This window comes from Rattus norvegicus, chromosome 18 (assembly GCF_036323735.1).
Source record: "Rattus norvegicus strain BN/NHsdMcwi chromosome 18, GRCr8, whole genome shotgun sequence".
NCBI classification, from domain to species: Eukaryota; Metazoa; Chordata; class Mammalia; order Rodentia; family Muridae; genus Rattus; species Rattus norvegicus.
In genome coordinates, this window is record NC_086036.1 from 65,887,295 (window position 1) to 65,908,714 (window position 21,420).

The 21,420-nt window shown below is 41.8% G+C and overlaps 1 protein-coding gene across 8 annotated transcripts in view; it reads right to left on the reverse strand.

The window, feature by feature from the left end:
* Positions 1-21,420, reverse strand: part of Rab27b (RAB27B, member RAS oncogene family) — a 199,368-nt gene that overhangs the window by 17,065 nt on the left and 160,883 nt on the right. For 7 of the 8 annotated variants that reach the window (XM_039097195.2, XM_063277636.1, XM_063277635.1 and 4 more), the window contains one exon: positions 262-433. In XM_039097195.2, the coding sequence (XP_038953123.1) occupies positions 262-414 (153 nt within the window). In that variant the 5' untranslated portion in view covers positions 415-433. Of the gene's footprint in view, positions 1-261; positions 434-21,420 lie in introns of those variants that run through there. The other variant, XM_017601046.3, reaches the window with a different exon arrangement.

Genomic DNA, 21,420 nt, shown 5'->3' on the forward strand with positions numbered 1-21,420 from the left:
CTTAGAAAACACATCATCCACAAACTAAAGAAAAATCACTGGGGTACCTCGTGTGCTTTGGAAGATAAGAGATAGCATCACTCAATATTTTCCTATTGAAAGGTTATTGGTAGTTGAAAAAGTAAGAAATAACGCTCTGAGGTTATGAGTTTCATGTGATTAAAAAAACAGACAGCTTAAAATGCAATAAACACAGCTTGCCAATTCTTATTTTGTATAAGAGACTAGGTAGTAAGGTTAATAGTATACTTAAAAACTTACCACACGTTTTTCCCGAAAATCAATTCCTACTGTAGTGATGAATTTGGGATTGAATTTATTGTCTGTGTATCGGTAAAGAAATGTTGTCTTCCCTACTCCTGAGTCTCCAAGGGCCAGGAGTTTAATCAGGTAGTCATAGTCTCCATCAGTCATAGTGAGGGTCTTGGCGGGCCTGCAGAGAAGAACGGGTATTATACGGTTAAAGTTGATTCCCTCCGCCTGCTTGCAGAACATAACATACATTTAATTAATGGCACCATCATCAAAAGCCTCTATTGTGCCGAAATGCTGAAACAACTTGGCCAAAGCAGCTTTATGCATGAGGGTCTGCCTGTCATTTTTTAATACATCTCTTTTTTTTTTCTTTTCTTTTTTTTAAAACTGGAGACCGAACCCAGGGCCCTGCGTTTGCTAGGCAAGTGCTCTACCACTGAGCTAAACCCCCAACCCCGTCATTTTTTTTTTACTTCAAATCATGCCATGTAATATCAAGCCTTCGTAACCTAGACATTGGCATCCCAATAAAAGAAGTTAAAAAGTCAAGGACACTTGTTTCCGAAACATGACTCTGGAGCATGAGAGGTGTGCTGGTAGGGAGAGAAGGGGGATATAAGCACAGAAACTCCACTGGGAAGTGAAGCAGCAAAGGGACAGAGTGACCGAATTGCATGCAGAATGAGGAAGTTGGAGAGTTTTGCATCTAATCATGAAGAAGGTGTCTATTATGTCCGCACAAAAGATCCCTTTTTGGTCTTAAGAATTTATCAACTGGTATGGGGCCCTTTGCAAACATTGATGCAAAATCCTGCGGCAGCAACTATTAGACACCTTCTCTCCTGAAACTAACAGACCCTTTCTCCCATGAGTCTGTGCTGAGCCCCACAGTAGCAAATTCCAGGCATTGAGAGAGAAGAGAAGCGACTGTAAGGGTAGTTTTGTCCATTCCAGTAATGCGTCTCCAATCTACCTGGGCACCTGATCCTTTCTTTCATTGCACAGGCACCTCCTTCTCTGTAGTTATGGTGGCTGTGACCATGGACCAATCCAAGGCCAGTGTAAATGCACCTGCAGCAGTCATTCCAAGGTGAACAGCACCCTCATCTGAATGACACCTCCTCTGTTGCTAGTGAAGTTCATACAACGATTTGAGATTTGCCACAACTTTCTTTTTCTTTTGTTTTTTGTTTTTTAATCTTTATTAACTTGAGTATTTCTTATTTACATTTCGATTGTTATTCCCCTTCCCAGTTTCTGGGGGCCAACATCCCCCTAATCCTTTCCCCTCCCCTTCTCTATGGGTGTTCCTCTCCCCATCCTCCCCACCTTTACCACCCTCCCCCCCAACATGTTCATTAGGTGTTCAGTCTTGGCAGGACCAAGGGCTTCCCCTTCCACTGGTTTTCTTACTAGGCTATTCATTGCTACCTATGAGGTTGGAGCCCGGGGTCAGTCCATGTATAGTCTTTGGGTAGTGGCTTAATCCTGGAAGCTCTGGTTGGTTGACATTGTTATTCATATGGGGTCTGGAGCCTCTTCAAGCTCTTTCAGTCCTTTCTCTGATTCCTTCAACGGGGGTCCTGTTCTCAGTTCAGTGGTTTGCTGCTGGCATTTGCCTATGTATTTGCTGTATTCTGGCTGTGTCTCTCAGGAGCGATCTACATCCGGTTCCTGTCAGCCTGCACTTCTTTGCTTCATCCATCTTATCTAGTTTGGTGGCTGTATATGTATGGGCCACATGTGGGGCAGGCTCTGAATGGGTGTTCCTTCTGCCTCTGTTCTAAACTTTGCCTCCCTATTCCCTGACAAGGGTATTCTTGTTCCCCTTTTAAAGAAGGAGTGAAGCATTCGCATTTGGTCATCCTTCCTGAGTTTCATGTGCCACAACTTTCTGATTCATCCATCTTAGAAACGTGTGTTTCCCCCCTCTATCCTACAACAGAGGCCTATCTTTACCTATCTATGAACAGGCAGGAGACATTTTATGATTTGAGACAGCCTATTCTGCAATGATTAAAATTACATTTCATTAGCAGGCTATAACACGAGCTAAAATCCTCTAGTAATTTTCTTCAAATATAAAAATGGCCTGATGATGTAGTTCTATAATTTCAGTTGTTTGGGGGGGGGCGAGGCAGAGTTTCCTTCTGGGTAACACCACCTGATCATGTTACGAAGTAAGAAAAGAAATAGGAATCTAGGGGGCTGCAGAGATAGCTCAGAGGTTAAGAGCACTGACTGCTCTTCCAGAGGTCCTGAGTTCAGTTCCCAGCAACCACATGGTTTCTCACAACCATCTGTAACGGGACATGATGCCCTCTTCAGGTCTGAAGAGCTACAGTGTACTCATATACAATAAAATAAATAATTATTTTTTAAAAAGGAAAAAGATATATATATAAAGAGTTCCATCCAGCCACTACTGAATAACCGAGAAGAAGATACACATGATTTATGTGTAAATAAACTTAATCCAAATGCTTTTACTGGGTCATTTTGTGTAGTGGCTCAAGATAAAAGACATTATGTCCTTGGGTAAAGGAATTCATGAAGATAATAAGTAACTTATCAAGTAAATAATTATCAAATAATAATTAATCCTGATTAAATTGCTTTGGAGACATATATCTTTTAAATAGAACTAATTGCTCAACTCTAAACTATATTGCTTTTGCTAAATAGAACTAAATTGATTGTGAATCCGTGTTTCTTTTAATCCAAAAAATTTTTGAGATAAAATAATTCATATCGTGGCCCTTAAAATTGTCCTCCCCAGTAATTTACTTTTGTCATAGGGTAGAACTCTCAGGGTAGAGTCTTGCTGATTATAAAAGTTTGTTTTCTTTTTTAAACTATCTAGACAAAGTATGATCACATCTTAGAAAGCATGTGCAGCTCTCAGCAGCTAGCCTTCCTCAAAGAAAGAACCCAGATAAGCATGGATTCATAATTCCTCTTAGTCATGTCCGCCACGACTGCCTACATCTATCTAGTCCTACACTGGCTGGCTCTAAGTATTTTATCAGTTTTATAGCTGACTCTGCTGCTCCGGGTCTTTGAGCCTCAGTGGTGCCCAAATGAAATGGTGCTATCTCCTGGAGGTGTGCCTTACCCCCCTCCCTATCTTCTCTGTGAGTAGAAGTTTACTATCAGACTGTTAATTTTCTCTGGGAAAGGGAGGACTTAAATTTATTGTAAGACAAAGATCACAACTGGTACAGAGGGGAAAACAAAAACCTGGAGCTCCTGGCTCCCTGAATAGAAGGTAATGTGGGAGGGTCTGTCTTATGGTTCCTTGGAAAACCAAAAAGGTCGACATTACTCAAAAGGGTGTGTCAGCATGATCTAAGGTTTCTTCTGGTTCCTTCATTATTTCACTTTATTGCTGGCAAGCATAAGAGAGACTAAATCTCAAACAAATCTAGTGAAGTCATTTAGAGTACGGGCGCTGGGCACGAAGGTGCAACCCCCAAGATATACTTCCCAACCTAGTTTCTAGCAAAGCCTGCATGTACTTAGAGGTGAGCATGAGGATAAGGAGAGCTGGGGACACAGCTCCCTTGGTCAAGTGCTCACCTTAGATGAATGACAGCCTAGGTTCAATCGTAAGCCCTGCATAGAATAGGTTGTAACGGTGCTGGGTCCCAATCCCAGCACTGGGAGCTGAAGTCAGAGGGATAGGAAGCTCGAGAACATCTTGGGCTAGGTAGTGAGTTTGAGGCCAGCCTGGGATAAAGAAAGGTTCTGTTTCTAGGGGGAAAATGAGTTTAAAATAAAATCACAAAAGAATAATACAGCATAAATTTTCAGAGCAAGAGCACGATGGATAAATGACTGGAATGGTCGTGGTGCTTGTGATCCAAAGCAGTAGCCTCTGTGAATTATGACGTTCAGTAGGAATTAGAGAAAGATCTAACATGCAATCTTACAGCCCAGCGAGAATCTAAACTAGGTGAGAACCAGGGAACTGCTGCACGAGAACTCACTTCCCACTTACAGAATGAAGCCATTAACCATTTGCCAAGTACATGACCTAACGTGTCCCTGACTGGCTGCCAATTTGCGCTTTCTTCATCACATACAACCTGTCTGGGGCACCATGGCTTCCTCCAAGTCAAAATCTAATCCGGAGTGAGCAGTATTGGCTACCAGTTTGACTGTAGCCCACACTGCCTCTGTTCTATAAACAAAGAGTGGTGGACACACTATGACATTTGACACAGATACCACAGAGAATGAATACAAAGACTGGCCTGTGAGAGAGAAAAAGATCAGTGTTTCCAGTGTGCTGTTTGAGCTATTAAAATAGGAATTAGATGGTTTATTTTGGGTTTCTCTTGAAAGCATTAATAATCTGTTCTCTCTCGATATTTATTTATACACGTTTATTTCTGTCTAACTAAAATGTGTTTGGTTTGCTTCTCTTTTTATTACCACAGTATTTTCTGAGTCCTAAAATGATTGATGTGGATGTTCTTTCCCTGTCATGGTAAACACAGCAGCAGAAAGGGAAAGAAAGGCTTGGTAAGGTTTTCTTTTCTAAGAAATGGGACAGAAATTTTATCTGGAAAGGATTAAGTAGCTGACAAGTTTAAAAAACATTGTTCATTTCTGTTCTAAGATTGATAATCTTGTCATTTTTTTTTTTTGGTTCTACACATCCAAAGGGAAAAAGTCAGAAAAGCTTCTGGGATCATGTCTGATTCTTGGTCCTTATCACAGTGTCACAGCTATGTCACAGAGCCAGGAGGACAGAGGATGGGGTGCTGTGCTCAGAATCCTTCATGGGACAGCAAGAGGGAAGGCAGAGGAGGGCAAAGATGAAAACTGTCACACCCACAGCTTTGGCAGAGTCCGAGGGGAGCAATAAATGCACACAATCACAAGGACCTCGTTGTTCAAATATGAACACACACCAGTTAGGATGTAGACTTTCAGGAGAGACTATTGATTTCTAACGGAACAAAATGCCAAGTCTTCCCCTCATGTGCCATATCAGAAACGGACTGTCAGAGAAGCATGGTCTTCACCCATCATCAAGGAAAGTTATCTTTCCAATAGACAGACCCACTACAGCGACCCAAACCATTCCAAATGCAGGCTCGTGGAGCTCAGTCCCAACGGATAAATCTAAAACACACTCCTGTACTTATATATTGGGGGAACGTTATGAAAGAGGGTACAGAAAGACTGTAAGCACCAGAGGAACAGGAAGTTAGATGTGAGATTATGTCTCGTGGAAATATCAGAAGCCATACGAAAAGTCTTATCCATCCAACTGCCCAAATGTGAGCTGAACAAAGATTACACCAACAGCAAGCCAAAGTAGACTCAGAGAAGTCCAGAAGGCTTCGGTCCCATGCAAATGAGAAAAGTTGGGTGCAAGAGGGGTCCTCTCTAGGGAAGAGTACATCACTTACCAGGGCCAAATAGTCAGCCTTAAAATCATGCATTTAAGGAACAGTATATGAACCCAATAGGTTATACTTAGGAACACACACACACGCACACACACACGCACACACACACGCACACACACACACACACACGCACACACACACGCCCAAGTGCATATATGAATGCAATTCAATTTGAGGAAGAAGAGGCCATGGATTTGAAGGAGTGCAGGGAAAATGAATTGCAATCTCAAAAATAAGCAAAAAATGGGGAAAATAATTTATTTTTAATTGAGGAAAAAGTTATCATTGAGTTTAAGTTTTGAGAGAAAAAAATGAAAAGAAATGGAGTCCACGTTGGGCGGGGAGAAGGTAGAGATACTGTCCTTGTATAGAGGAGGGCATTGTCTCCTTGTAAGGGCCGGGACCGTAGGTGTCACTCCTGCCTTCTCACAACTAAGGCTGCCCACATTCTGTTATCTACCCCTATTTTCCACTGTTCTTGTTCAGCTGAGCTTCATTCATCCTTCTTTCCTCCTTTTCTTTTTTTTTTGAGAGTTCCATTTATGAATACTATATTTATATCATTTCTCCTCCCTCTTCTGCATTCAACTCCTCCTGTGTCCCAAACTCCCTCTGAAATTTATGACCTTCTTATCTTTATTACTGTTATACATAAATGTATGACTATACATACATACATACATACATACATTACAACTGTTACATATAAATCTATATATTTATACACACACATAATACAACCTGCTGAGTCTATTTAACACTGCTTGTGCGTGTGTGTGTGTGTGTGTGTGTGTGTGTGTGTGTGCATACACACACATGTGCATGTTTAGGAATGGCCGTTCAGGGGTCTTGCCCATAGAGAAGATTCTCTCACTCTCTTAGCAGTGGTCCATTGTCTAAAGCTCTTCATAAAGGGGGAAAGCCATGTGAGATTTCCCTCATTCACATTAGCATGTCAACGTGTTTTCATTGTTCAGGTCCTGCTTAGGCAGCCATATTGTTGAGATTCCATGGGTGCAGTTTCCCTGTCACGTTTAGAAGGTGTGATCTCAGCAGATATACTGGTTCTCTGGCTCCTACAATAGTCCTTTCCTCACCTTTGTGATGTTCCCTGAACCGCACTGAATTCTCAATTTCCTTTGTTTATCTATGGATCCAGAGCTCAGAACAATGGTCTAACAAAAGAACTCAAAATACGTTTGTTGAGTAAATGCATATATTTACATTCCAGTCAAATTCAAAAGTTTCATGATTATATAATTTTGTGTGTAGTCCTTCTAAATTCAACCATTGGATTCTGGTCTCTCTGTGAGATAGCACTAAAATTAATGATCACCATAGTACTTTCCAGCTGGAGAGCCTTGAGTTTGCTTTCTGTGTTAAGTGTTAAGGGTTAAAGAAATCTGCAGCTGGAAACACTGAACTGAGAATAGGACCCCCGTTGAAGGAATCAGAGAAAGAACTGGAAGAGCTTGAAGGGGCTCGAGACCCCATATGAACAACAATACCAAGCAACCAGAGCTTCCAGGGACTAAGCCACTACCTAAAGACTATACATGGACTGACCCTGGACTCTGACCTCATAGGTAGCAATGAATATCCTAGTAAGAGCACCAGTGGAAGGGGAAGCCCTGGGTCCTGCTAAGACTGAACCCCCAGTGAACTAGACTGTTGGGGGGAGGGGGACAATGTGGGGAGGGTGGGGAGGGGAACACCGATAAGAAAGGGGAGGGGGGAGGGGGATGTTTGCCCGGAAACTGGGAAAGGGAATAACACTCGAAATGTATATAAGAAATACTCAAGTTAATAAAAAAAAAAAAAAAAAGAAATCTGCAGCTGGATCTCAGCAGGAAGAAGTACCCGATGCTTCTAGCAGAGGACTAGGGTTTGGATCTCAGCACCCACATTAGCTTGTTACCCAATTCCTGCCACTCTAGCTCCAAGAGAGCTGTCACTCTGCTTCTGGTGCTTGTGAACACACACACACACACACACACACACACACACACACACACACACAATCTTTCTATTAAAAAAAAAAGTCTAGGTTTCCCTGGGCTCTTATAGTCTTTCTGCCTTTATTTTCTGCAGGGTTCCTTGAGTCCTGAAGAGAGGGGTCTGGTGGACACACACTTTTTAGGACTGAGTGTTTCAAGATCCCTCTCTGTACATTGTCCACCTGTGGGTCTTTGTATTTGTTCCCATCCACTAAAGGAGGAAACTTTTCTGATGATAAATCTTCCCCCAAATTGAGCGTTGTATCTTAAAAGAACTGTTTTGAGATCCTTGGAAAAGACAAAGCCCAGAAGGGGCTGCATATTTTGAAGATACAGTGTGTGCTCACACAGAGCCTACCAGCTTGTCCTAAATGAGCTGGAGCTTGGAGAAAAGGGCTCCTCCAGAGGAGCATTTATTTGCTCTTCCAACACACACTTTCTGCTCATGTTTGCACAGCTCTGGGAATGCATCATGTAACACATACTCACTGGTACCTCTTGTTTGCATGATGCTCTGAGCTCCTTGTGTTTTACTGGAGAGCTACAGTGACTAGACTCGAGGGTAGCACATGGGTAAAATTACTGGCCAGTCCCCCAAATAACAATCTCTAACAGGCTGTGATCTTGTGATGTGAACTTACTAAGTTAATAAGGAAAAAGTGAATACTCTTAAAGCGCTTTGGACATTTCGCAACAGTAAGCAAATAAAGCCTTTGTGATATTATTTCCACTCCATGTAGATCATAAGGCTGCCCAGATGGATGGCTGTTTACTCTTTCCTCACTAACCTGCATTTGATTGGCTGTGTGGGGCCCCAGCAGATATACGTTGACTTGTGAAACTCTCATAGACTGTGCTTTGTGGCCTAAACGACAGCCAGAGAAGGGTTCTAAATAAATGACCTTGAACTATTCATTTCTATAACCACACTGGTGTCCCGAATGTCAGAGTAAAATTATGGAGAGCCCAACAAGTTGACATTTAATCTATGAATTAATGGATCAAAAGTTTCCGAGGGAGGAGTCTCTTCTAAAAGGTACACTTTATTTAGTGAATTCTACAGCATTGTTTTAGTGCTGCAAAGGTTTATCCCAATTCAATTTCATCTCAGCTCTTACAGCTACTGAGGATTAATGAATGAGAGCTGATGCCAAAGGTTCAGACTAAAAATATGTGCCTGCCAACTTAAACGAACCACACAGACTTATTCTAATGGGAGTGAAGTTGTCTATTTGAAAAAAGTAAATGGATGTATTTTATTTTTCCTGAGATCAAGGGTTATAATATAATCAACTCACAATTCATTGAGCCCTGCAACTTGGTTTGCACTGGTAGTAAAGGCTCGACATTTCAACAAGAGGCTTAACAAGACTATATTTATATCGACATGTTATTATTATTTATATATATGAAAGTCATTCCTAGGTCATTTTTTAACCCTGTAAATGATTTTTTTTCTCCTAAGTACCTTTTAATCTTGGTTTCATGTTACATTATTGTGTTGGTTTGGTTTGTCAACTTAAAACAAACTACATTAGGGTCATCCAAGAAGAAAAAAAAAACAGTTATCAAAGAATTCCCTCTATCAAACTGTGGTCCTGTGAGTAGAACACTTTCTTGATTAATGGTCAATATTGAATGGCTCAGCACACCATGGAAGATGCTACCCCTGGTCACACGGTCCTGGGTACCATGTGAATACAAAGTGACCAAGCACGGACAGCCAAGCCAGCAAGCAGTGCTCCTCCATGGTTTCTGCATCCGCTCTTGCTTCCACGTCCATCTCGTGCCCTGACTTCTATGTGATGGACTTGGAACTGGAAGATAAAAAAATAAACCCTTTCCTTCCCAAGCTGCCTTCGGATATTATGGGCGACATAACAGCAGAAAGATCAGGCCTCGAAACTACACACTTACTTTGGGACACTATGATATAGGAAATCTCAAACATATGAGTTTGAGGGACGGTGAGGACATAGTGCACCTCATACACCTGTCCCCCAACTTCTACTATTGCCATCCATGGCTGATCTTATTTCTTCTGTCTTAAAATCCAATTAAGTCAGGCTATCATGAAGCAGATGTAATCATATCATGCTTTTCCCTTTGTGAATGGACAGTGTATTTATTGTCTGTCTGCTTCTGTATTTATGTCACACCAGAAGACTTACTGTTATTGTCCCTATTGCTTGGGGGTATAAGAAGTCAAGTTCCCAATCATTACTCCAGCTTGAGGCAGAGCTCTCTGGTATTCCTGTAGTGTTCATACAGTTGCCATTTCACACTCACATCTCCAACTCACCTAGAGTCTATTCTAGTGCTGTCAAGAATTAATCCAAACGGCCTGTTGCAGTCCAACTTACTAGTGAACCATTTTGTTACCAGTGATTTGAGATGCCATTTCTACCACACAAATTCTCACTCAGAATTGGGTGAAGTTCTGGATTTCTCTCTGATGTACACTGATATGGAGGTAGCTATCTCCTAGCAATTTTAGAAATATGATTATCTATAAGACGTTTGCTATCTGTGTTTCTCTCTCATCACCTCTTATGGTTTTTTTCTTGACATTTTTATGCTACACAATTTTCCTCTACCCAAATGACTCATCCTTTTGTGTCTCAAGTCTTACATTAGAATTGTCACTGCGTTTGCTACTTAAGATACCATCTCACTATGTAGCCCAGGATGGTTTAGACACTGTAATCCTCCTGTTTCAGCTTCCTGACTGGTGGCATTACAGGCATGTGTCATGTACTCCACTGACGACTGCAATTACGATTTTACCATTACTTTATTAGTTTTCCCTACTGGTTTTAGTTTTGTTTTGTTTTTCTGAGACAGGGTATCACTGTGTAGCATAGGCTAGATTTGAAGTCTTTATATAGCCCAGGCTAGTCTGAGTCTTATAGATACTCCTCTGCTTTTGACTCCCAAGCGCTGGGATTTAAGGCTTACACTATCATGCCAGGCCTGGTTTGGGGATATTTTTATAGTTTTCCATTTGTCTTCAAATCTTAGGTTTAGCAATTGCCTCCTCTTTCTATTGGTGACATAAAGGCAACTGGCTTTTACATACTGGTTTTATTGCCCTGTGCTTTACTCAACTTTCTCGTAAGAAAATTAAATAATTTTCTTTAATTCATTTGTTTCTCTTTTCTTGATAGGCTGTTGGCTTTTCCTCTCAAGCTGTAATGCTTTTATATTTCTTCCTTTTAATCGAATTGAATTGGTGCAATGGTGTGAAAGCAAGCAGGCTGAAGAAGGAGACTGACTCTGGGGCCACTTAAGTAGGATTTGGGGTCTGCTCCACATGGGTTCTGGCCTGCAGATCCAGTGGTTGCTAAGGTGATGACATGAGGTGGTTAAGGTGAGGAAGTTGGTTCTGGGAATCTCTTCCTGAAATTCTGGTTGCTACTCCTGGCTCAGATCTTCAGTGATCCCAGATCAGAGTAGTGGGAGGAGTGAGTGGTAGGCAAGTGGTCCTGTTGCAAGACAATCCCCTTTGAGATTGAAACATTCCTTCCTATGGGGAAGATCCTTAATCATGAAGATAGAAAATTCCATAGAACTTCAGGAAGTTCCTGAAATTGACCAGATTCACTAGGCTCTTTCCTGCCAGAAGAAATGGCAAAAGCTTAGAGTTCCTCTCAGATGCAATGAGGTTGAGTTACCAGGAAGTCTCTGAGACCAGACGAACTGCCTAGATGCAGTTCAGACAATCTGAGGAAACTGGAAAGGACACTCTCCAACCTGACTAGCTGCCTATTGACTGTACAGTATGCTCCAGATTCCCAGCTTGTTGAGCTGTCACCAATGCTGAGGTGACCTTGGTGAGGTAGCTGTCTTTGAGTCATTTTTGCCCCTGTAAATAACCCCTCACCCATATTCCTGTATGTAACCCCAATAAGACTCAATGGCTCACCAAGTTGGACTTTTGTGGGATCTGCGTTTTAGTCTGTTGGTCTGTTCTAGGCTCCCTTTCTGGGTGAGTATATCTGTATATTGCATCTCCCCAGGAGAAGTTTTATTACACAGCAGGTGGTCAAGGATAACATGTCTAAACCCAGTTCTGGGTTTAAAAAAAACAAAACAAAAATAACCTTTACCCAAACCTACCAGTCCTTAAGAATGAAAACCTATCAATCCCTGAGCACAAAAATCCACCAATCCTGGGCTTGGATTGAACTCTCTCTAATCCTTGCCCTGGAAAACTCCTACTTCCAATAACCTCATATAAGTCTATCTCCCACTCACTTAGGTGCCTGCTTCTTGCCCAAGCAGAGGCAGACAAGGTCTTGTGCCGCTCCCAGTGAATCTCTTGTGTGAGGTTTGTTGTGCAGTGTGATTTTGTGGTCTTTCTTGGTTCCCAACTGTGAGGAAACCTTTCCCTTCAGAGCAGTAATTTTGGCAGTGGGGGAAACCCTGTCTCTCAGAACAGAGCTGTAATACTTCTGTTGAGGAAACCTTCCTCGGAACTACAACACCCCCACTGGGGAAGTCTTTCCCCTCAGAGCTGTAACAGAGGCTTCATATAAAATTAAAGGCAATAAAATGTCAGGCCTTATTGCTGCAATTTTAGCCAAAAATTCCCCAGTATTTTTCCATTTAGTTAATTTGAGTAGATTATGAATTTGTCAGTTAACATAACTTCTTCAATATCTACTAAATTCAGTCACGGTCACCGTGTAATGACTATTCTTGGTTGTTAGTGTGACTACATCTGGAATTAACTTAAAACCCAAGCAGCTGGGTACACCTGTAACAGATTTTTTTAATGAAAAATTAATTAAACTGATTAATTAATTAAATATAACTCAAATCATTTCAAGTACCAAGATCCACCATTAATACAGATTTTTTTGAGGTAGAAAAATCTACCTTTAATCTGGACCACACCCTCTGCTGGCAGCCTAAATTAGGCCACGGAAGAAGGAAGTTTGCTTTCTGCCTGCTCGTTCTTGCTTGTAAGGCCATTCCTTTGCTGGCATTAAAGCCCACTTCATGAGACACCCAGTCTCATGGACTGCAGCTGCTGGATCCTTGGGCCCTCCAATGGTAAGTAGCTGTTTTTGAACTAGCTGTGTCAAAGCCTGTGTGCCATTCCAATAAATCCCCTTTAGATGTTCGTTGCATTATGTCCTGGTCCTCCAGAGGATGCTGACACACGTGGTTTCCCAGCCCACATCTTTAGTTCACTCCAATTCTTACACTTCACTAAGGGTAAAACCTGGTGATTTGATACCGTTTAACACAATAGTTATGTAAGTTGAATGTTTCCTAAAGGAAGCAAACTGTGACTATAAAGAAAATATTCGATTTACACTCCAAAAAGGTAATCACAGTAAAAATAGACAAAGTGTCCGTGTGTAGGAAAGGAGCGTTTGAGTCAACTCCAGTGATAAAATTGGAAAACGATGCCTAACAATAGTGCTCACTGGGCACTGTTGTAAGCATTGCACATTAATGGTTTATAATCCTGCCGCAACTCAGCCCCTATCAAGTTTTAGCTGTCTCTTTCTTTTTTCAGAATTAAAATAAACAAATGCCAAGGTCGTGGGATGATCAAAACAATTTTTAGTCACAGATAACGAAGTTGGAGGGTCTGTGCTTCCCGCCTGCAAACAGTTCCAGTAAGGAAGGCAATGTGGCTTGGGATTAAGTATAAACATATTAATTTTAAAGTCTTAATTCTGACAAATGCGCTCAGATGCCCCTGTGAAGCAAAAACTGTCTTTAAAAACACAGCTCTGGACACTGTACATAAAACACCACTAAATGCTGTTATATCCCTTCATCCCATATAGGAAGTAGGGATATAAGATTTTTAGACGATACCACGATTTCTCAGATATGATACCAAATTATTCATAACAAACAAGAAATAGGTAAAAAAAATCTTTTGTTTCAAAAGATACCACAGGAATGAAAGCACATCACCCAGATGGAGGGAAAATCTTTGCAAATCATATATGAGGAAGGAATTCTCCTTCTCCTCCTCCTCCTCCTCCCCCTCCTCCCCTTACTTCCCCCAGCACACACACACACACACACACACACACACAAAACCTATTTTTCTACCTATTTGCAACTCCATAACTAAACAACTAAAACAAAAACAAGATTCTTAAATGGGGTCATGATTTGCATATATATTTCTTCAAAGATGACATAAATGGACAAGAAGATCGCAAACATAAGTGCGATCCTAGCCTCAGTGATGCATGGATTCACATCCCCAAGGTTAGCTGTACCAGGAAGCTGTACGGGGCAAGATGTGGTAGAGGGAGTCCGCATTATTTTTGGGTTAAAAGTTCAGAGGTCATTCGCTTCGAATGTATGCCCTCAAAAGACGAAAATACGCCTAGCGAATGACCTTGCATCCACTTTTAGTTCTTGTACCTAAGAGAAACGAAAAACGTAGGCATACAGAAGTGCATAATCATGGCATAATTATTCTTAACAACTCCAAATTGGAAACAAGCCAAACGGGTCACATGTTGTATATGCACCTGGATATGTCTGCAAAGGAATGTTATTTAGCCAGAAGGAGGAATGGCAGTATGAACGCATGCCATTATTGTCCAGAAAGCTTGAAAATATTAAGTGAAAGAAGTGAGCAGTAAAAGGCCACATAGTTAATAATTGCATTTATATAAAAGATACTGAAAAGATAAACTCATAGAGACAGTTTATCAGGAGCTAAGTGTAGGGAAAGAGATGAATGGTGGGTATTGGGTATGGACTTCTGTGAAGATGTCTCAGATTTAGAAAGTGACATTAGAATAACTTATGAATATACTATAGCCATTGCACTAAACGCTCCCAAAGGTTTATTCTATTGTATATATCTCAATAAAACTATTTATTAGAAACCCAATAGGTTTCTATTAGGGTAAATATTTTATTTTTCAAGTAATGTTTGACTTACCTAAATGAATGAATCTTTGCTTGCAACACAATAATTTGGTAGTAATTTTCATGCAGAGTCAAAGAAAAATATTGACTTAAACCCAGTGTAAGTGTCCTGCATAATATCCCCTCTCTCTATGATGATCACAAGCAAACTGCCTTCTACGTCATAAGCTAGGTTTGATTTGGCGGGATCTTCACAAGCAATCCCACGGTGTGAACAAACATGGCAGTGAGGAGACGGAGAGCCTGAGACAGGTGGTGGGTTCTTAGCTGAGCATCATCAAGTAACCCTGGAAAGCAACCTGAGCATCGAGGTGAGTGTTCGTATGTTTGTAGTGAGTCTGATTGCCAGTATCCTCTGGGGAGTTCACAGATTCAAACATCCAAGCCTTGAGGGGTTGACCAGAAGCTCCATAAACAGGTTCTGGTACTCTGCGTTTAATGCTCTACTAGGGTAAGACAGAAGGCAGCCAAGATGGCAGCATCCTTCCGCATCAGTGCGATTCACCTCGAGCCAGATGTAGGTGCTGTGATAGAGGTTGAAAGGTCGACACCCCATGATACCTCCAGGCAACTGATGCGCTGTAGGGAAAAGAAAGGAGTCTGCCTATCTAACTTGATCCTGATAGGCTTTACAACAGTTTCCTCTAGCTGTTAGTGATCCTTGATCTTGCCCACAAGCAATGACTGATGACTTCTAGTGAAAACTACTGTTCTCATTCCCTAAACATGGTGCCCAGCTATACAGAGTTGCTCTTAGAGAGACTGAGCTTTGTTTCCACAGAAACCTGGAGTAAGCTATTGAAACCGTGTAACTACTCATTCATGCTCCACTTGGGGATCCAGTATACATACAGCTACCAAACCCAGACAATATTGCAGATGCCAAGAAGTGCATGCTGACAGGTGCCTGATATAGCTGTCTCCTGAGAGGCTCTGCCAGAGCCTGACAAAAAAAGAGGCAGATGCTCACAGCCAACCATTGAACTGAGAATGGGGTCCCCATTGGAGGAGTTAGAGAAAGGATTGAAGGAGCTGAAGGAGCTTGCAACCCCATAAGAACAATAATACCAACCAGAGCTCCCAGGGACTAAACCACTACCCAAAGAGTATGCAAGGACAGACCCATGGTTCCAGCTGCTTAAGTGGCAGAGGATGGCCTTGATGGGAGGAGAAAGCCCTTGGTCCTGCCAAGACTGGACCCCCCAGTATAGAGGAATGTCAGGGTGTGGAGGCAGAAAGGGATGGATGGGTGGGTGGGGGAACACCCTCATAGAAGAAGGAGGAGGGGGGATAGCATGGGGGGTTATGGATGGGAAAATGGGAAAGGGGATAACATTTGAAATGCAGATAAAAAATATCCAATTAAAGATAATGTTAAATTAAAAAAAGAAGAAAAAAACCAAAATACATACTCAGAAGATGTCTCATAAATCTCTCAATTTAACAAATCAAGCTCCCAGGACTTTTGGAACATTTAGTATATTGGACCAGGAAAGTTTTTTTAGCTCGCCTGATTAATGGGCTGCATGACTCATTTATTCTCAAGAAGTTGTATTTTAAGAAAAAAGAAAGAAAGGAAGGAAGGAAGGAAAGAAGGAAGGAAGGAAGGAAGAAAGAAAGGGAGGGAGGGAGGGAGGAAGGAAGGAAGGAAGGAAGGAAGGAAGGAAGGAAGGAAGGAAGGAAGAAAAGCTTTACTGGTTTCTTTAAATTCAAACTTCTGCTAGAGACGATAAAAAAAATGAAAAAAGGAGTAAATTCCCTAAGATCTACAAAGGATCTCTCCCATACAGTTCTTTCAAAACTGAGAAAATATCAAAGATATTGTGAGGGGATTGAACACTGTAGAAACAGTTGGAAGTATGCAGGGAGCCAGTGCCCCCCTTGAGTCAGACCAGAAAGTGGGCTCCCCACATAGTGGACCTTCTATTTGTCTGTTTTAAGAAATCCTTCGCGCCCAGGCTCCCCGTGGAGCAAATAGATCTGAATCCTGGGAAGGAAATGGCGTCCACTCTGAACCAGATGGTCCATCTTTTTTTTGTTGCTGAGTCAGAAGATAAATAAGAAGATATTAAATCTATATTGTAAAGCGAAGCTTCCACTCTTAGAATATCATTAAGTAGGAAATAAGCACACAACTTCAAATTAAACATATGGTTTTTTGCTTTGAAACAGTTATTTCTTGGTGCTGAGGGTTGAACTTGGGCGTCATAAATGATTGCTGAGTGCTCCACCAAGGTACTCTGAAGTCAGCGAGCACTACATGTTTTATTTTTAAGTTGACAAAAATTTCATGAAATTATTATATGCAACACATTTTAAAATATGTACACATTGTGAAATGGCTAAATGGGGCTAATTAGCTATGCATCGACTCATATAATTATCTTTCTTTCTAATGAGAATATTTAAAATTTGCCTTTGGCAACTGTTAAAGATGTAATCCATTGTGGGGCTGGAGAGGCGGCTCAGTGGTTAAGAACACTGGGTACTTTTCCACAGAACCCAGTTTTAGATGCTATCACCCACATGGAGGCTCACAACTGTCTGTAATTCCAGTCCTAGGGATCCTGGCCTCCTTGGGCAGCAGGCAATTACATAGCGAAAGGACAGGCATCACCAGAAGGAACCAAAGACCAAGGTTTTAGCACAAACGGGATTCATTTGCCCCAGATAGACTAGGGGCAGGGAATAAGAGACAAAGACAGGAAATAGAGGATGAAGAGAAAGTGGAGGAACAAGGGAGAGGGGTAAGGGGAAATTTGCCCCAGAGGCTTCTTATATGCAAGGGAGGGGGCATAGGTCTAGCCCTTGTATGCTCTTTGGTTGGTGGTTCAGTCTCTGGGAGCCTCCAAGAGTCCAGGGTAGTTGCCTCTGGATAGAGAGGAGACAGACATAGCCCATAGGAAAATGGAGATTTATAAAGGTAAAAGGAGAACCCTGTGTTAGGATGAGGTAATTTTATTTATTTATTCATTTGACATTTTAATTTAAAATTTTTCCACATTAACTAATTTCTTCACTGTACATCCAGATCGAAGCCCCTCCTCTCCTCTCAGTTCTCCCTCACAGGGCCCCTCCCTTCTTCCCCTCCCTTTCACCTCAGAGAAGTGGGGAGTCCTCCCTGGGTACCAACCCATTCTGGCAGATCAGATCAGTGCAGGATATCCTTTTCCACTGAGGCCAGATAGGACAGCCCAGACAGGAGAATCGTATCCACAGGCAGACAACAGAGTCAGGGTTAGCCTCTGCTCCAGTTGTTGAGGGACCTGCATGAAGTCCAAGCTGTATAATTGCTACATAGATGTGGGGGAGTGGGTATAGATCCAGCTTCTGTATGCTCTTTGGTTGGTGGTTCAATCTCTGGGCATCTCCAAGAGTTCCGGTTAGTTGACCCTATTGATCTCCTTATAGAGTCACCTTCTGTGCCAGGTTTCTCAATCCTTTCCCCAACTCTTCCATAAGACTGCCCAAGCTCCCTCTAATGTTTGGGACTGTGCATCTCTTTCCATTGGCTGTTGGATGAAGCCTTTCAGGGCACAGTTATGCCGGGCTCCTGTCTGCAAGCATAGCAGAGTATCATTAATAGTTTTGGGGGCTGTTGCTTGCCCATGGGATGGATCTCAAGTTGGGCCAGTTATTGGCTGGCCATGCCCTCAGTCTCTGCTTCATCTTGTAGGCAGGATAAAATTATGGGCCTAAGATTTTGTGGCTGGGTTGGTGCCCTTATTCCTGGCTATAGGAGGTGGCCACTTCAGACTCAATATCCCCTACTGCTAGGGGTCTCAGCTCGAGTTACCCTCATAAACATGAAATTTGCATGCAAATGGATGGAACTAGAGGATATCATCCCGGGTGACCAAAACAAGACCGAAAAGGACCTGGGATGCAAGATGCTCTACGGAGATGTTTAATTTTAATTGGACATGCTTGTTAGGCAAGACAGAGGGAGCTTTTGATTGCCAGACTTCAATACTTTGATAGCTGAACTTGGGCGGTCAGCCTTAGGAGGAGGAAGTGGGTAAATAAGGGAATGGACCATGGTGGCCACCCTGGGAATGGAAACCAACACTTTAGCAAGACCTAGTCCTGTCAGAACTGTGCTTGCCGACTAGAAGGACCGACTAGAGTCCTTCACATAGTACATGGACATACACACAAAGAAGGTATCCAATATACATAAAATGAAATTGATTTAAAAGTAATAAAATAAAATGTTATTCATAACCACAGCAACCACGTACAATAGTTTTCTTAAACATTTCTCTTAAACAGTTGCATACTGTGACCAAAATCTTCCTAGGACTTTCCCTCTCTATGGCTATGAAACCCTTTCCTGACTTTTCAAATATCAGTGCATTAATGTTGAACAGTGAGCTCATTTGCTAGCGAGCTGCTGCATGGAGAAAGTCATGGCAGACTTCTGATTTGCTTAATTATCTGCAAAATGGCATGTTAATCAAAGTATCTACCATAAACGCCGCCTCTGTGGTGTACAAAAGCATAACTAGATAGCTATGGATTCATAGGCGGGTATCTATGAAAATAAGATGAATGGTGTATTCTTAAAAATATTTCCATTGCAGCACAATTTTAGATAGCTCCTGCAACCATGACATTCTAAGGACAAGAAAGATAGAAATTTCCAGGATGGTTCAGGAAGATAACATTTACTGGTTATTGTTTTAGCTGATATTTCCTAAGTATTTTGTGAGTGATAAGTGCTGGGGTGGAGAGAGTCTATCCTCAGGGAATGGAGTTAGAGCAGAAAAAATGCTTACCCTACAGTGCTGGGATCTTAGGTTAAAGGCAAGAGCTGAGTCTGAACTTTACTTTTGACTGGGGAGAATCCATCTATCGGACACGCTCTTTGGAGCATGTGCAGTGAGAGCTGTAAGACTGGTCATAATTCAAAGGAGAGGGACACTCACAGGGGATAAGGTGGGAACACAATGGATACTTTCTCAAAGGGGTGGGATGAGGGCTGGAGTTAGAGAGAGGAAGGTAGAAAGGAGATAGAAAGGAAACAAAGCCAGTTGGGCTGAGAATAGACGTAGGATGTAGGCCCAATGTGGGAGACTTGGTTTCCATGTATGAAGGGTTCCGGTGGCCTTGGTTGATGAAGTTGTAAATCCAGAATTTAAGTGTTGACTTTTTTGCTCTGAGATGAGGCCAGCATTAGAGATCATATCTTTAAGTTGAGAGATATGATCGTAGACTTTTTCTACACACATGGTGAATTACTTAGCTTTTGGTTCTAAAGATTGTTTTGTTTTGTTCTAAAGTCTGCAGTTTGGGGTATGCAAAATCCATGTCTGGATATTCAGGCACCCTGGATTTCTTCCCACTCCTGTCTTCCCAAGAAACTGGAAGCCATAAGAATTTTGGAGCAGGAGCCTAATATAATTAATATAAAATACCCACAAAATCATTAATCTGTGAAGTTTTTTTTTATATTTGAATCTAAAATAAGGCCAGCAAATTTCTCAGAAAAAAAAGGTAATATGGAAACACCCCCAAGAAAAAGACATAAGCTGCATTTTACACAGTTGCTTTGACTTCTACTTAAGAAAGCACAGGATTCTTTCAACCACTCAGGGCCTGGCCTGAGCTCTGTCTCAAGAAAACTTTCTCCTGATTACTAAGGACAGGGTTAATGAGGCCATTGTTTACTTCTGAGCAACAATCCAATCAACTAAGCAAGCCCTACACTCACCTACTGCCTTCCAACATAAAACATTTATAATACAGGTTTTGTCACCTTTCAGTACCAGCTGTTCCTGGTGGAGTAAACTCTCATTAGCATTTAGAAACCTGGCTCTGACCTTCTGTCTGGTGCCTTTTAAAGAGAGGGAGGGAGGGGAGAGGGGGGAGAGTGGAACTAGCAGGAGAAGAGGGAGGGGAAGCTGTGATTGTGATATAAAGTAAATAAGAAAGAAAGAGAGATGGGGGAGGGAGGGGAGGAAGGAAGGAAGGAAGGAAGGAAGAAAGAAAGAAAGAAAGAAAGAAAGAAAGAAAGGAAGAAAGGAAGAAAGAAAGAAGGAGAGAAAGAAAGTTTAATTGGAGCAAAGCAGCTTCTTGCTGTCCCATTCAGAGCATGTGAGGGTTCTGGTGTTCTAACAAGACAATTCTAATTTTCAGTTCTACCTCATTACGTTGGCTACTGACAGTTTTGGCTGTAACTTCATGAGATGTTTTAAAGTGTTTGTGGTACAGTAGTAAGGCCACAGTTGGGATGAATGTCTTGTGACTTTTACTTTGGTGGCATATATATTAGCTTAGTCCTCATCTTCTCCTGTCCCCAGCATCACAAATTCCAAATACAAAGGCCTTTGAAGGAACTGGACTCTAACTGTTGGAGTCAACTCATGCAACAAAATGAACTAGGTAGACACTGGCCAAGACCCCCTCACTGAGAATTGTTCTTCCACCTTCATAACCTAGACATCCAAAGACCTTCAGAGAGCATGGCTCTGGGACACACTGTTCTGACCTTCCGGTCGAAGGTGGAATGATATCAACTTTTCAAGGGAAGGATGCATCCTGTTTATCTCAGAAATGATGGGGACTAGGAACAGAAAACGAAGATCTTCTGTTATCTTTTTACCGAGGAAGAGAAAAAGAAACAGCCACAGGTAAGAAAGCTCTCACTTGGCATAAAACTCCTTGCATAGCAATCTCCATGCATCATTTCCTCCTGGGAAAGAAAGCATTTTCCTGTGCCTGAGGTCCCTGGGATGCTCTGGAAAACAGTCATTTCTCCTCATCTTCTCAGGATGCTGGGCCTGAAATAAAACCCAATTTCCCTCCCACCAACTCTAATACTCTCA